The 13997-nt window shown below is 34.2% G+C and overlaps 1 protein-coding gene across 1 annotated transcript in view; it reads right to left on the reverse strand.

The window, feature by feature from the left end:
* The window catches only part of LOC145265640 (E3 ubiquitin-protein ligase CHIP-like), a 243636-nt gene that overhangs the window by 166898 nt on the left and 62741 nt on the right, over positions 1-13997 (reverse strand). Inside the window, exon 4 of the mRNA XM_080121707.1 lies at positions 4981-5056. Coding sequence (XP_079977833.1) covers positions 4981-5056 — 76 coding nt within the window. The remainder of the gene's footprint in view (positions 1-4980; positions 5057-13997) is intronic.

Consider the following 13997-nt stretch of genomic DNA (forward strand, 5'->3'; position numbering starts at 1 on the left):
TGTGGTGGTCAACTGGACCACTTTTTAGAAGGGGTCCTTTTCCCTGTTGCTGTTTTCCCAAGTCACATATGCATAATTATTTATTAAATTTAGGAAAGACACTGAGCGCTCACATGGAGTGGGGAGGGGGATAGAAAGTCATTCTTTGAGGAAAAAAAAATTTCACTACCACCATTATGCATTGTTTGAAGTTTTAACTTTTATGGTAAAATTAACATTTTCAGTTTTCAAAGAGAGAACTGTTACTAGAGGGAAATGGAAGAAAAGGCAGTACAGGACGGGAGAGAGGAAGAGAGAAGGAAGAAAGAGAAATAAAATCCAATTAAATAGCGATGAAAAAAAGGATGTAAGGCTCTAGCAATTTATCAGAAATCAGATTTCTCTGATTCAAAATAAAAAAAGCAAAGAACACACATTCATGGGAGACTAATATTTTAACAAAAATCCACCTTTCCTGAATTTAAAAAACATGTAATTCCACTAAAAAGTGGAGAAGTCATATCACTGGGATAATTAGCTGTACTGACTTGACGTTCCTCAGAATTCATTATATTCAAAATTTCTTTAGTAAAATCTGTAATCACACATTTTGTGTTAGGTTCAGTATCTAAGCTAAAAGTGAATCTGATTTTGATTCAATAAGAAAAAAACAAGACTTAAGAAAACATAATGAATAGATCAATAATCCAGTGTGTAAATTACAAATAAATCTTTGCTTTTGTTTATAAAGAATAGGAGAAAACATAAATAAAAGCAAGTAAGGAACGATAACTCTTACTAAGAAAATAAGTTATTCTCATTAATTTTTCTTTAAAAGGTGATTATTTAAGAATGTTTACATAATACCAATCTGTTGGAGCAGATTTAAAAAAATAAATTGCAGTGAAGTATGTTATTCTATTGCGAATATAACATGATACAACAATAACAAGTTAAAATTAGCTAGTCAGGATCTAAGTTTAGCTTGTTAGCTTAAATGCTATTTGGGTCTAATTTCAAATCAGGCTTATATATGAATTAATGAAGTAAATAAACATGTAAATAAAATAAATATATAAAAAAATTATATAAATAAATTGAGAAAATTTTTGTTATTCTAATTATTAATGAATTATTAATTTTTGAAATCTATTTTTTAATCAAATATTTATTGAAATAAAAATAGTGGAAATTGAAATGAATTAAAAAAATTACTATTTTGAGTTTCATTAATATTCATTCTGTTCTTCCCTTCACTCACACATAAGACTGACACAATAGTTTCTCCTTCTCTGCTTTCATCAGCATCCACTTCCCTCTATTGGTTTGCTTGTTGGTTTAAAACCTCTGACTCTTAGTTTCTTATTTATAAATTTAACAGTTAAAAAAAATGGAAAGGCATTTGCAGAAAAAAAACCCAGAGAAACCATAAATAAAAGTATGATGCTCTGGCAATGCCGGTTAGGTACAGCTAGTATATAGAAAAGAAGTAGATAAAAAATATTCAAATAAAATAATTTTGATAAAATATCATAAAATAAAATAAAATAAAATTTTCTTATATCATCATCATTGGCTTAATGTGCGTTTTACACGCCAGCATTCTTTTCTAATTTGCTTTTGACATATATATTTACAGAACACATTGAATAAATCCCAGGCAATGCCGGAGTGCTCAGCTAGATAGTAAAAAAAAAAAATAAAGACTGTTTTAGCAGCATCAGAAAACATGAGTTTAAAGTTAATATCAAATTCTTAACAGAAGTGCATCTTAAATCTTGTTTAATCATTGACGCTTCAACAAGCTGATGATGATTCCTCACACAAAATGATTTGTAGATGAAATCCCCCATATCAAGAAAGAGGGAAGGAGGGGAAGATAGAAAAAGAAATAGAGGAAAAGAAAAATAGAAAGAAGCGAAAAAGAGAGAGCAAGAGAGAAAAAAGTCATCAACCTTAACAAATGCTGAAACTGTGAATCGTTCATATATTGGTCCCAAATTCACCAAATGTTTTGAAGGTTGCATGATATAACCAGAGAGCACTTTAGATAAAAATCTAGCCAAATCTTTGATATGTATCTACAAGCTCATGGTGGTTTCCCCCATGCAAAACAATAATTTCAACAAAGGTAGAGATTAATTTTACAATTGAGAGAGAGAGAGAGAGAAGGAGAAGAAATAGACAATGAGAGCAAAAGTGAAAGAAAGGTGGAGAGAATAAAGAGAGAAGGACAAAGAAATAAAAAGAGAAAGAAAGAAAAAAAAAGGAGAGATGAGAGAAAGAGAGAAAAGACCATCAACCTTAACAAATGCTAAAATCATGGCTCAAGTTCAGATAGTGGCTGAAGTTTACTGCAGGATTCCAATTGATGCACTATTTAAGGAAATGTGCATTTCATATCAGTTTAGCATTTCTAATTTTGTGTGAACATCTTTCTTCTGTTAAGCTTCCTGCCTCTTTGAAGATCACATAGCTCAAAGGATTGACATTTCAAAACCCATGAGCCTTTTAGGCAAGATTAAAGTGGAATGAATCATAACCGAGGTCAAGACCAGAATTTATTAATATGATCCAGACAACAAGATCCAATCAGAACAATGATTTCAAAGGGGATTATGCAGGTCTGCGTTAATTCAAGGCAAGGGGGTCAACTCAGGTGATTGTTAGCATTTTATTTCATTCAAAAGAGATAATCATGATAAATGCTCTTGAACATCAAAGAATTCCAATAAAACATTATGAAAATCTTTAAAGAAATTTAAAAATGCATCAATAAAATAACAACCAGAAATGTTTATCATCATCAACAATTTAATGTGTTTCTTATATACTGACATTTGTTGGATGACTTTTAGAGATTTACTCCTAAACAAACCTATCTCTAACCAGGTCTTTATTTGTCCCTCTTTCAAGTACACTCTTTTCATTTTCTCCAATATTTTCGTTCCTCTTCCCCAGTAAGCTGAATCTGCCACTTCAGCCACTCCTCTTATCTGTTCCACCCTGTGCTTCAATAGTTTTAACAAGATAACAAAACTTGTACACAACATCACTAACTTCAAAATCCAGATATACTTTCTCTACATCTGAGTTCTCATCAACATCTCCATTGTTTTACATTTCTTGCACATAAACTGGCTATCATCTTTCAACCTGTGTAATTCCAATGCACTCTTGTTGTACCAAATGCATACAAGTACCACAAAAATTGACTTTCAATAAACACTGCTTCATTCACATATCATTTTTCTTCATGCAACATATATCTTCAACCCTCGCTGACTAATTCACTTCCATTATTTATCACACTGTACACACATGCCTAATAATCTCTTCTTGGTTTACAATGGTAGCGTTTTGCTGATTAGTAATGACAAAAGTTCCTTAAACTTACTCTTTAATTTCTAACTCTTGCAATCACACCAGCACCGATCCCCCCACTCCCCACCTCTGCTTCAATGGTATCACCTTTAATGCATCCAAAGCCAAACTCCTATCCTTACATCATCAACGCTCTGATCCCCAGCTGGCATCAATTGTGATGGATGGCTCTCGTCTGGGTGAGGCCCCGTGTTTTGACAAGCTTCTGGGTTTGACCTTTACTTCTGATCTGAAATGGAACACGTACATCAAGTCTGTTGCCAAGGTCGCAGGAAAGATGGTGGGATCCTTCTACCGCTCCAGAAGATATCTCACTACTGATGCAATTCACTATCTATATAAAAGCCAAGTACGGCCAAGGATGGAATACTGTTGCCATATCTGGGCAGGAGCTGCCAAAAACAGCCTATCATGCCTTGACAGAGTACAAAATAGACTTCGTGGTTTAGTGGGGGATGCCCTTTTCTCTACCCTGCAACCCCTCTCCCACAGAAGAGACGTTGCGAGCCTATCCTTGTTTTATCGTTATTTTCATGGCAGGTGCTCGTCTGAACTCCAATCCCTGGTCCCCCCTCGCCAATCTTTCACGAAAAACACCCGTCTAGCTGAATCCACTGTGAAAAATTTCCCCCACTCTATATCTGTGCCTAAATCAAAACGCGGATTTCATGAGCAAAGCTTCTTTCTTAGAACTGCACGCCTGTGGAACTCTGTTCCGTCTGCCTGCTTCCCTCCGGACTACAACTTGGATGTCTTCAAGTCTAATGTTAACAAATTCCTAATGAACCGCCCCCTAATTAAACACTTCATAAAATCTCCTCACTAACGTGATGTACTTACAATAACCCTTATCCCTGAGTGGCTTCCGGGCCTTGATAAGTGGTGATCACTGTGTAAAAAAAAAAAAAAAAAAAAAAAAAAATCACCAAGATAAAAAAAAAACATCTGGCTCATCTCAGTAGCTTCATCATCAAAATATATTTCCTCCACATCTGAGTTCTCATCTATCTTACCCTTCTTACACACACAAACTGGTTATTCTTTCCCACCTTACCTGTAATTCTACTGCACTTCTTATGTACCCAATGCTTACAAGTACCGGAAAAAAAAACTGAGTTGCACTCGACTTCTTTTTCACAAACTGAGCATAACAATTTTCTGGGGTCATTTCTGATCTTACAACCACTGATCATCACTTTAGTCTTTGCAACACTCACTCTTAGACATTGACTTAAAATAAATACTGTATTGATGGATGATGTGACACAAGGGTTGAAATGTGATATTGAAGCACCAGTACCCTAAAGGATAAGCACTCTGGCTTGCAAAAAATGTCTGGGAAGCCCCATCAGCATTCCCTAGTAGGAGTGCTTCAGATGATTAGCAATAAATTAACTCCATTTTCAAAGGGAGAAAGCAAAGTCTGGGTGGGTGGACCGCCTAGAACTGCACAAGACCAACGAAATATCACAATCAACAGTGAAAAAACATTTCAAAATTGCCTAGACTGTTGGAGTTGGTGCTGGGGTAAAAACCTTGGCTATTTGAAACATGAATATTATTTTATTAAACTTTTAAAATCAAATTTAAGTAAAAAGAAAAAAAATGTTTACTTACATGTTTCTGTTCTATATCTTCAATTTCTTCTGTACAATCTTCATCTTTATAAATTTGTCTGGCAAGATCTTGCTGTCTGTAATAAAGAAAATGATTGTGCAATGAGATTAGCCGTCGATAAGCAACAGGGATGTGAGGAGCTAAGTTAAAAAAAAAAAAAGCTGAAATCAAAATGGATTTCTCAACCTGGAAGGTGTGTGTATGTGTGGAGAGAGAGTACAGAAACAACATTGATGACATGTTAATGATAAGTCATAAAAACACATTTAAAATAATTTAAAAAATGTTTAATTAGTGAAACATCAATTTTGGTAAACAAAAAAATAAAAGAATATTTACAGATAAGTTACTCATTAAATGTTGCAATATTTTTAGCATAAGTGGTGTGGATATAATCACAAAGATTTTGATGATCATATTTATAGATAGGGCTGATAAGAACAAACTAATCAGGTACCAAAATCGCTGCATAAAATATATATATATATATATATATATATATATATATATATATATATATATATATATTTTTATTGAATCTATTTTAATTTTTCAGTCCTAGTTTTTCATCTTGATACGAAAGGAGGACCACTGCTGATCTTTACTCGATCAATACTACCATTCAAGCTTCTCATACTGGATTTATATTGCTAATTTTTGCTTGGGACAACAACACTTAATTTTCTTTTCTCTATAACAGAGTTATTTCTCTTGTTATCCCTTTTTTGGATCATTTTCTATTATAAGAATGTCTCTCCACTCAAGATTAACTGAGCTTTAGCTGAGAGGTCAATTTTTACAGATTAAAAATTTGAGAGGCGGGGTGGACCTAAACAATTCCAACCAGTTTCAACTAAGAAAGTAAAAATTAAGAGAAAAACGAGTACATGTGTGGATAGAGGAGAGGAAGAGGAGAAAGGACCTCGTTCTTTGAGGAAAGAATTAATGGAAGACTTACATCAAATCTGTTGCTAATGTTGCTGGAAAAATGGTTAGATCATTCTACCATTCCAGAAAGTATTTACTTCTGATGCAATACTATTCGTATAAGAGTCAAATACGTTCTAAAACGGAGTACTTTTATCTGAGGAGGTATATTCTTTCCTGCATTAAAAGAGTACAAAACTGACTAAAATCCATAAGAGAGGTCTTGTTCTCTTCCCTACAGCCTCTTCTCACAGAAGATACATTGCTAGTCTTTCTCTACCCTGTCCTTATTTTCATGGTAGGCACTTAACTGAGCTCCAATCTATACTTCCTCTCTATAAAACATTCACAACAAAAACTCATTTATCTACAACCACTTTCAATAATTTCCCTTTCTACCTCTGTGTACCAAAAACCACATGTAACTTCCATGAGCAAAGATTTTTGTCCTAGAACTACTCATCTGTAAAACACAATATCATGGGGATGCTTGAAAGAAATGAAGAGAAATAAAAATAAAATCCAGTTAAATAGCAACAAAAATATAAGAAACATAGCTATTTAGCAAACATCAGCTTTTTCTTATTTAAAATAAAGCAGATTTCAACTAAAAAGCAGAGAACATATATCTTTTTAAACAATTTAAACTGAAATCTGCTTCTTTTTTTTTTAATTTAAAATAATCAAAACAAAATTTTGCTAAAAGACAGAAAACATACACCCGTGGGGCAGAGAAAATGGTAATGGTATAAATAATAGCAAGGATAATAATGTTGCTGGGGTCACAACTAATAATAGACGATGACTATGTTATAAAAGTGGATTGATAAAATATAGGTTACGATAGGAATATTGTTCAGAATGTGTTTTCGGAATTCAAATGCGGGAGTGCCTCAAGGGTCTATCCTTGGACCTCTATTATTCCTAATATTAATAAATGACTTCCCTGACAAAATTGTCTGTGCGATGGGTATATATGCTAGTGACACCATGCTCTATAACAGACACGACAGGAAAGCAAATGAACATATATCTAAAGAAATGGCAAAAACACTAGAGGATGACCTTCAATCTGTAGTGGAATGGGGACAAAAATGGATGGTCACATTCAATGCTGCCAAGACTAAACTTGTTTCTTTCAATAACTACAAGAAACCTTCTCTACCACCAATAGCAATGGCCAAAGACTCTTTATCTGAAAGTACATCTTTTAAACTCCTCGGCTTAACGTTCACAGGAAACATGAATTGGAACAATTACATTGCGAGCATTGCCAAGACCACTGCGAGGAAGGTAGGCTCTCTCTACTGTGCTAGAAAGCTACTAACGCCTGAAAGTATCCTGTGCCTCTATAAGGCCACCATTCGCCCATGTATGGAGTATTGTTGTCATATTTGGGCTGGTGCATCTGCTACTAGTCTCTCACTCCTAGACAAGGTTCAAAAGAGAGTCACCAACCTGATAGGTCCTGAACTGTCATCTAAGTTTCAGCCTTGACGAAATGTAGCATCCCTCTGCCTGTTCTACAAGTACTTTAACGGTGAATGCACCGAATAACTGCAAGCACTTGTACCCCCGACAAACCCGACAAGCAGCAAAATCCCACCCTTTCACAGTAGAGATCCCTAGTTGTAAGAGAGCCTTCACAGTAGAGATCCCTAGATGTAAGAGAGCCTTCTACTCCAGTAGTTTCTTCCCCAGAACCACTAGACTTTGGAATTCCCTTCCGGGTTCCTGCTTCCCCAACTGTACTGACATGCAGAAGTTCAAATGTAATGTAAACCAACATCTTGCTGTTCAACTCCCCACATAGTACCCCTGTAGCTTATGTCCCTGATAGTAGCCCCCTACATCAAAGTGGCAATGTGCCTTGTTTGGGGTGAAAATGTAATAAAAAAATAAAAAATGAAAAAAAATAATGCTATTTTGAGAAATCATGCATAGGAATTGAATAGAAACAAACGTCCGTCATTAAGAAAAATCTGTGAAAAATAAATAATTTTGAGAAATACTATCAGAAAAATCAAAAAACAGAGCAAAGATTGTCACCAAGTAACAGGGATGTTCTATGCACTCACTAGAACTTGTAGTGTTCAGTGGGTCACTCATAATACCTAACGATACAAGTGTGATAGTAAGATAATTTCATGATTATACCAGCAATAAATGTAAGCAGTGAAAAATCTTTTTTGTGTTTTAAAGTCTTCATTTGTGAACAAGGCTGCAGAAAAAGAAATTTCAGTAAATGCTAGAGGTTATCAACTGAAGAAAAACACCAGTGTTTCTTTTCAGTCTCATGAACTGTGACATCCTCAATGAAGATATGACACATAATCATAAGAAGCAATGTCATACATAACTATTTCAGGAAATTTTCATATGTGTTTCTTTTCAGTCTTATGTACGGTGGCAGGAGTAGGAAAAAGAAGTTAGAGCAAAGACTATCATTGAGTTGCATGTTCCTGTACACTCACTCTCACTAGTAGGATTTGGTGAGGCCCCCACAATATATAAAGTAATGAGTGATAGTAAAATGATGATGACATTATATCGACAATAAATGTATACAATAAAAAATCCCTTTTATGTTTTCATGTCTTCATTTGTGAACAAGATTACTGAAGGAGATACTTCAAGAAATGCTGGAAAAATTCAACAACTAAAGAAAGTAATACAAATAACATTCTTTTGAATGTTAGATAATGGGGAATCCTGGATGAAAATATCGGTTCCAAATTCATCAAAGTTTCTGAAGGTCGCATGGCATAACCTGAGAGCCCTTAAGCTATCCTTGTCAAACTAGGATTTATGTAGCTTTTTTTTAGAGGTAGATGAAAATCTAGACGAATCATTGATACATTTCAACAAGGTTATGATGTTTCTCCATGCGAAACCACAGTTTCAAAGATGGCAAAGATTACCTTAAAAATTACCAGAGAGAAAGAAGGGGGGATAGACAATAAGAGCAAAAGAGAAAGGTGGGGGAATAAAAAGAGAAGGACAAAGAAATAAAAAGAGAAAGAAAGAAAAGAGAGAAATAGAAAGGAAGAAAGAGAGAGAAAGCCATCAATTCCAACAAATGCTAAAACCATGGCTCAAATTCAGTTAGTGGTTGGAGTTTACTGCAGGATTCCAATTGATGCACTATTTAAGGAAATGTGCATTTCATATCAGTTTAGCATTTCTAATTTTGTGTAAACATCTTTCTTCTGTTAAACTTCCTGCCTCTTTGAAGATCACATAGCTCAAAGGATTAACATTTCAAAACCCATGAGCCTTTCAAGCAAGATTAAAGTAGAATGAATCATAATCGAGGTCAAGACCAGAATTTATTAATATGATCCAGACAACAAGATCCAATCAGAACAATGATTTCAAAAGGGATTATGCTGTCTGCATAAATTCAAGGCAAGGGGGCAACTCAGTTGATTGTTAGCATTCTTTGACATCCAAAATAGTTATGATAAATGCTCTCAACCACAGAAAATGCTTAAAGATGCATATTATGAACATATTTTAAGGAAGTTAAAAAATGCATTAATAAAATAACGACCAGAAGAGTTCCTCACCATTATCATTATATTCAGTTTAAAGTCTGTTTTACATGCTGACATATAGTTGGACGGTTTTTAGAAATTGATTCTCAAACTAGCCTCTCTCTGGTCAGGTCTTTATTGATCTCTCTCTCTTGAAAGCCTGTCCTCATCAGTTTCTCACAAGTTTTTCTTGACTCTCTCACATGAACTAAAACTACTACTTCAACTGTTCTACATCTACAACCTTAATCAATCTCACCTATTCTTTAAATCATATTTGCTTTAATGTTTGTTTTAAATGCTGACATGTGCTGGACAGCTTCAAATGAAACCATCTGGTCAGGTATATCCTCTTTCTCTGAAATCTTTATTTATCATGTTCCCCCATATTTTCCTCACTGCTTAAACTGTTCTATCCAAGCCCTTTCAGCCATTCTTAATCATCATCATCAGCAGCAGCAGCATTATTATATGTTTAACGTCTGTTTTTCATGCTGGCATGTAGTAGATGGTGTTAAGAAATTAACTTCCAAACTAACATATATCACATCAGGATTTTATTTGTATTACTTCTTTTGATCAGACTATTGTTCTCATTTTGAGTGTTATTTTCTGCACGTTTCGCTCAGTGAGGCCTCTGACCATCATGAGGCATGTTGGTTGCCATCTTGGAAAAGAAAGGAGAAAAGTTACTAGACTAAACTAAATGGTTTTGTATTCTGGAGTTATTTTTGTTTTTTTCGCCGTGGTTTCGTATGTTGGGAAAAAAAATTGGTTGACAAAGGGAGGTAACTTTAATAAAGTTTGACGGGATTATTTCCTTTTTACTGTTGAAATTTTAAGGAGGGTGCTGTACAAATTTTGTTTTTCTTTATAATTAGAGATTAACATATGCTGCTGATATCTATGCTCGGTCTGCTTAGTAATTATTTTTAGCATATGTGCCACTATACTGACCGAAACAGTGCACAAAATAACACTCAAGATGAGAACAATAGTTTGATCAAAACAAGTAATACAAGCAATCAGCCCTCATCACAAAAATTCAGGATTTTATTTATTCCTCTTTTCCTTAAATCCATTCTTTTTATTTCCTCCCATGTTTTTCTTGGCCTTCCCCAGCCAACTGACATTGCTACCTTAACTTTCTAAAGTCTAGGCAGTGAGAAAAGCATGGAAGAATGTAATCAGAAAATATTTCAGAGAAATAGGATAAAGACCTAGCCAGAGATGGGTTCATCTGAAAGTGAATTTTTAAAAGCCAAGAAATCTCATCTACTCATTCAATGTGACTAACAAACAAATTTCTCTCAAATCCACATTATTACTTCTTACCATGTTTTCCTTGACCTTCTTCTCTCCTGATACATCAACTTTTCTACATCTACTAATTTAAGCACTCTCATACATTCTGAAAACGATACATAGCACAATGGATAAGAGTATTAAATAATCATTTATAAGTGACACTCTTCTGGAAGTTTAATGTTCAATCCTTATTATGAAGGATACTAAAACTACAATTACAAATTACTTAAGATTTCTGTTCAGTCATGGCCGAATGGAACAAAAGCAATGTACGCTACAGATCAAATAACAGGTTCCGTTGGAAATTTTGTACAGATTCCCAAATTCAATAAGATGCACCTAAAGAAGGTTGGAGGTCACATCAGCCGAAACTTTCAGACAATAAGATCCAAGATGAGAACAGTAATCCAAATAATCTAGAAATGTTCATCATTCTTACCATCATCGTATTTGTTTTGATATCTGTTTTACACACTGACATCTATTGGATGACTTTTAGAAATTGACTTCCAAACTAATCTATCTCTGGCCAGGTCTTTATCTTTCTTTCTCTCAATCCATCATTCTCACTTCCTCCCATGTTTATTTTGGGGAGGGGGTCTTCACCTGTCAAATGATTCTGCTGCCTTAACAGTTCTACATTTAAACCAAGACCTCTCATCAACTATTTCAATGTGATCAAAGTATCTAGTTTTGCACACATTTTTTTATACTGTCTTTAACTCTTCTTCTGAAGTCATCAGAACTAAGCATGTCTTTAAGTTCAAATTACATATCCATCATATCATTTCTTTCCATACAACGCATGTCCTCAACCCTCAGTATCCAGGTTTCACACAGCATAGTTTTGAATTTTCTGTTGGTCAAGAGTGATAATGCTCTCCTGGTCAGTAATGACTGAAGTTCCCTGAACTTACTCTATCCACTTCTAAATCTTGCAATCATGCTAGTACCTGCTCCACTATGTACTCCAATGGTATCATAAAAGTTCTAGAAAACATCAATATCTTTGACATTCAGATATACTTTCTCACATTCGTTTCCATTTGTTTAGATAACTCGTAATCTATTCAAATACAAAATGTTCATATGAAATAGTAAACTCATAGAAATGTAATTATAATAATTAAATTAATTTGTCAGGATTTTATGGCCACTTATCGTTATATAAGATGCATGTATGCATCGTAATAAAGATATAATTACATAAATTTGGTTTTGCTAACTTTGTGTTTTCTTTGTTATTTTTTCATTATTATTACATATCATGGTAAGACCATGTAACAAACAAAATCCCTATAATTGCCTTCCATACACAGCTACAGTACATGTTGACTTTTGGTACTGACTGAAATTTTACTTTGTACTTTATCCTTTGCAGCAATGGGTCCTTGCAAACAATTCTTATATGGACTTTGAGAGCCTTATACCTATGATTGTTTTTAGATGTACAATCTTACTTTATATATATATATATATATATATATATACTAGGGTTTAATCAGCAGATAATTGATAATCGGCATAATCGGCCACTTTGCCGATTAATCTGTAATCGGTAAATTTGACGATTAATTGGCCGATTACTTACTTTTCTCTTAAATTAAATTAAATTAAATTTAAACCATTTCATCACTGCCAAGTGAATCATTAGATAGCTTTAACAATATACATAGTAACTACTAATTTAACTTAACATTTAATTAAGTGTCTGGTCACTATTATGGCTTTTTGCCTTTATTAATTAAAATTACAAAATGCAAAGTACAATTTCCAATTCTTAAATGATTAGATAAGAAAAAGAAATTGCAAACCAACTACAAAGTACAAATTGTAATTTTTTAAGTGAATAACTATAAGCTGAAGTTCTGCACCTGCTGCTGCTCTACTTCCGCATCTATTCTTGCTGCCTGTCTCTTCTGCTCTCATAGTCTCCTCAGTATTTAAAGTTGAATATTTTAAGTTGTGATGTAGAAACATTAGTTTTTCTATTTTCAGGACACAGTCTATTCTTCATAGGTTCATACACATTACCAGCTGTACTAAAGAGCCTCTCACTCTCCACAGATGAAGGTGGTACACTTAAATATTTTGAAGCCAGTTTCCTCAGCAGTGGTAAGGTTTCCTGTGCCTTCTTCCACCACTGAAATGAATCATCACCTCTTGCGAGTAATTGTAAAGCTACGTAATGCTCAAGCTCTTTTGTGGACTTAACTATAAGGGATTTAGTCCTTTTGAGTTTAGATTATGATTCTTGTACTTCTGTTGTAGTTGCAGTCTCCAGGTTTAACTCGGCTTCTACCTGCTCTAAGTTTTAAAATTCCTTTTCATTCTATGGACTTAACCGAATTTAAGGGTTATTTATGCCATTTTTTTTTCGTTGTGCTTTTTTTGTTTTTCCGAATTTGTTCAATTTTTTCAATTATTTTTGCTTTTTGCTTTTCCGATTTCTTTTTTAAAGTTTTACGTTTGTTCACTGTTTTTGTTTTGGTTTTGCCGATTTTTAAAAGAAGTTTAACATCGATTTCTATTTTTTTAAATATTTAAACAGGATCATTACACACACTTCCAAACACCCGGGCAACGCCACGTACCCCACTAGTATAAAAATAAAATAAAGATGTAAAAACAATAAAAAAACCATAGTACTTATGCAGAGAACTTTTTGAAAACCCATTTCTTAACATGTGGTGGAGAGGATGTTTTTCTAACTAGTCTGTACTTTCACCTAACAATTTAATAATACAATATATATAGACCAATAAGTCTCCTGTGTGTTATGAGTAAGTTGCTGGAATCCATATTAAATAGAGAAATAGTTAACCACCTCAGCAGAAATAACCTTATTAGTGACACACAATATGGCTTCCGCTCTGCAAGATCTACCGCAGACGTGCTAACGGTTATAGCTCACAGGATTAGTGAATCTCTTGACAAAGGCTTCCTTTCTAGGGCAATTGCTCTTGACATATCAAAGGCCTTCGACAAGGTATGGCATAAAGGTCTACTTCACAAGATTTCCAGCTACAGTATAACTGGAAATGTTTTCTCAATCATTAAATCATTCCTCTCCGATAATTGTTATTTCCATGGCAGGTGCTCGTCTGAACTCCAATCTCTGGTCCCCCCTTGCCAATCTTTCACAAAAAAACACCCGACTAGCTGAATCCACTGTGAAAAATTTCCCCCACTCTTTATCTGTGCCTAAATCAAAACGTGGATTCATGGAGAGTAGATAATACAGTG

Source organism: Euprymna scolopes, chromosome 40 (assembly GCF_053919585.1).
Source record: "Euprymna scolopes isolate OS-2025 chromosome 40, ASM5391958v1, whole genome shotgun sequence".
In the NCBI taxonomy this organism is placed as follows: domain Eukaryota; kingdom Metazoa; phylum Mollusca; class Cephalopoda; order Sepiida; family Sepiolidae; genus Euprymna; species Euprymna scolopes.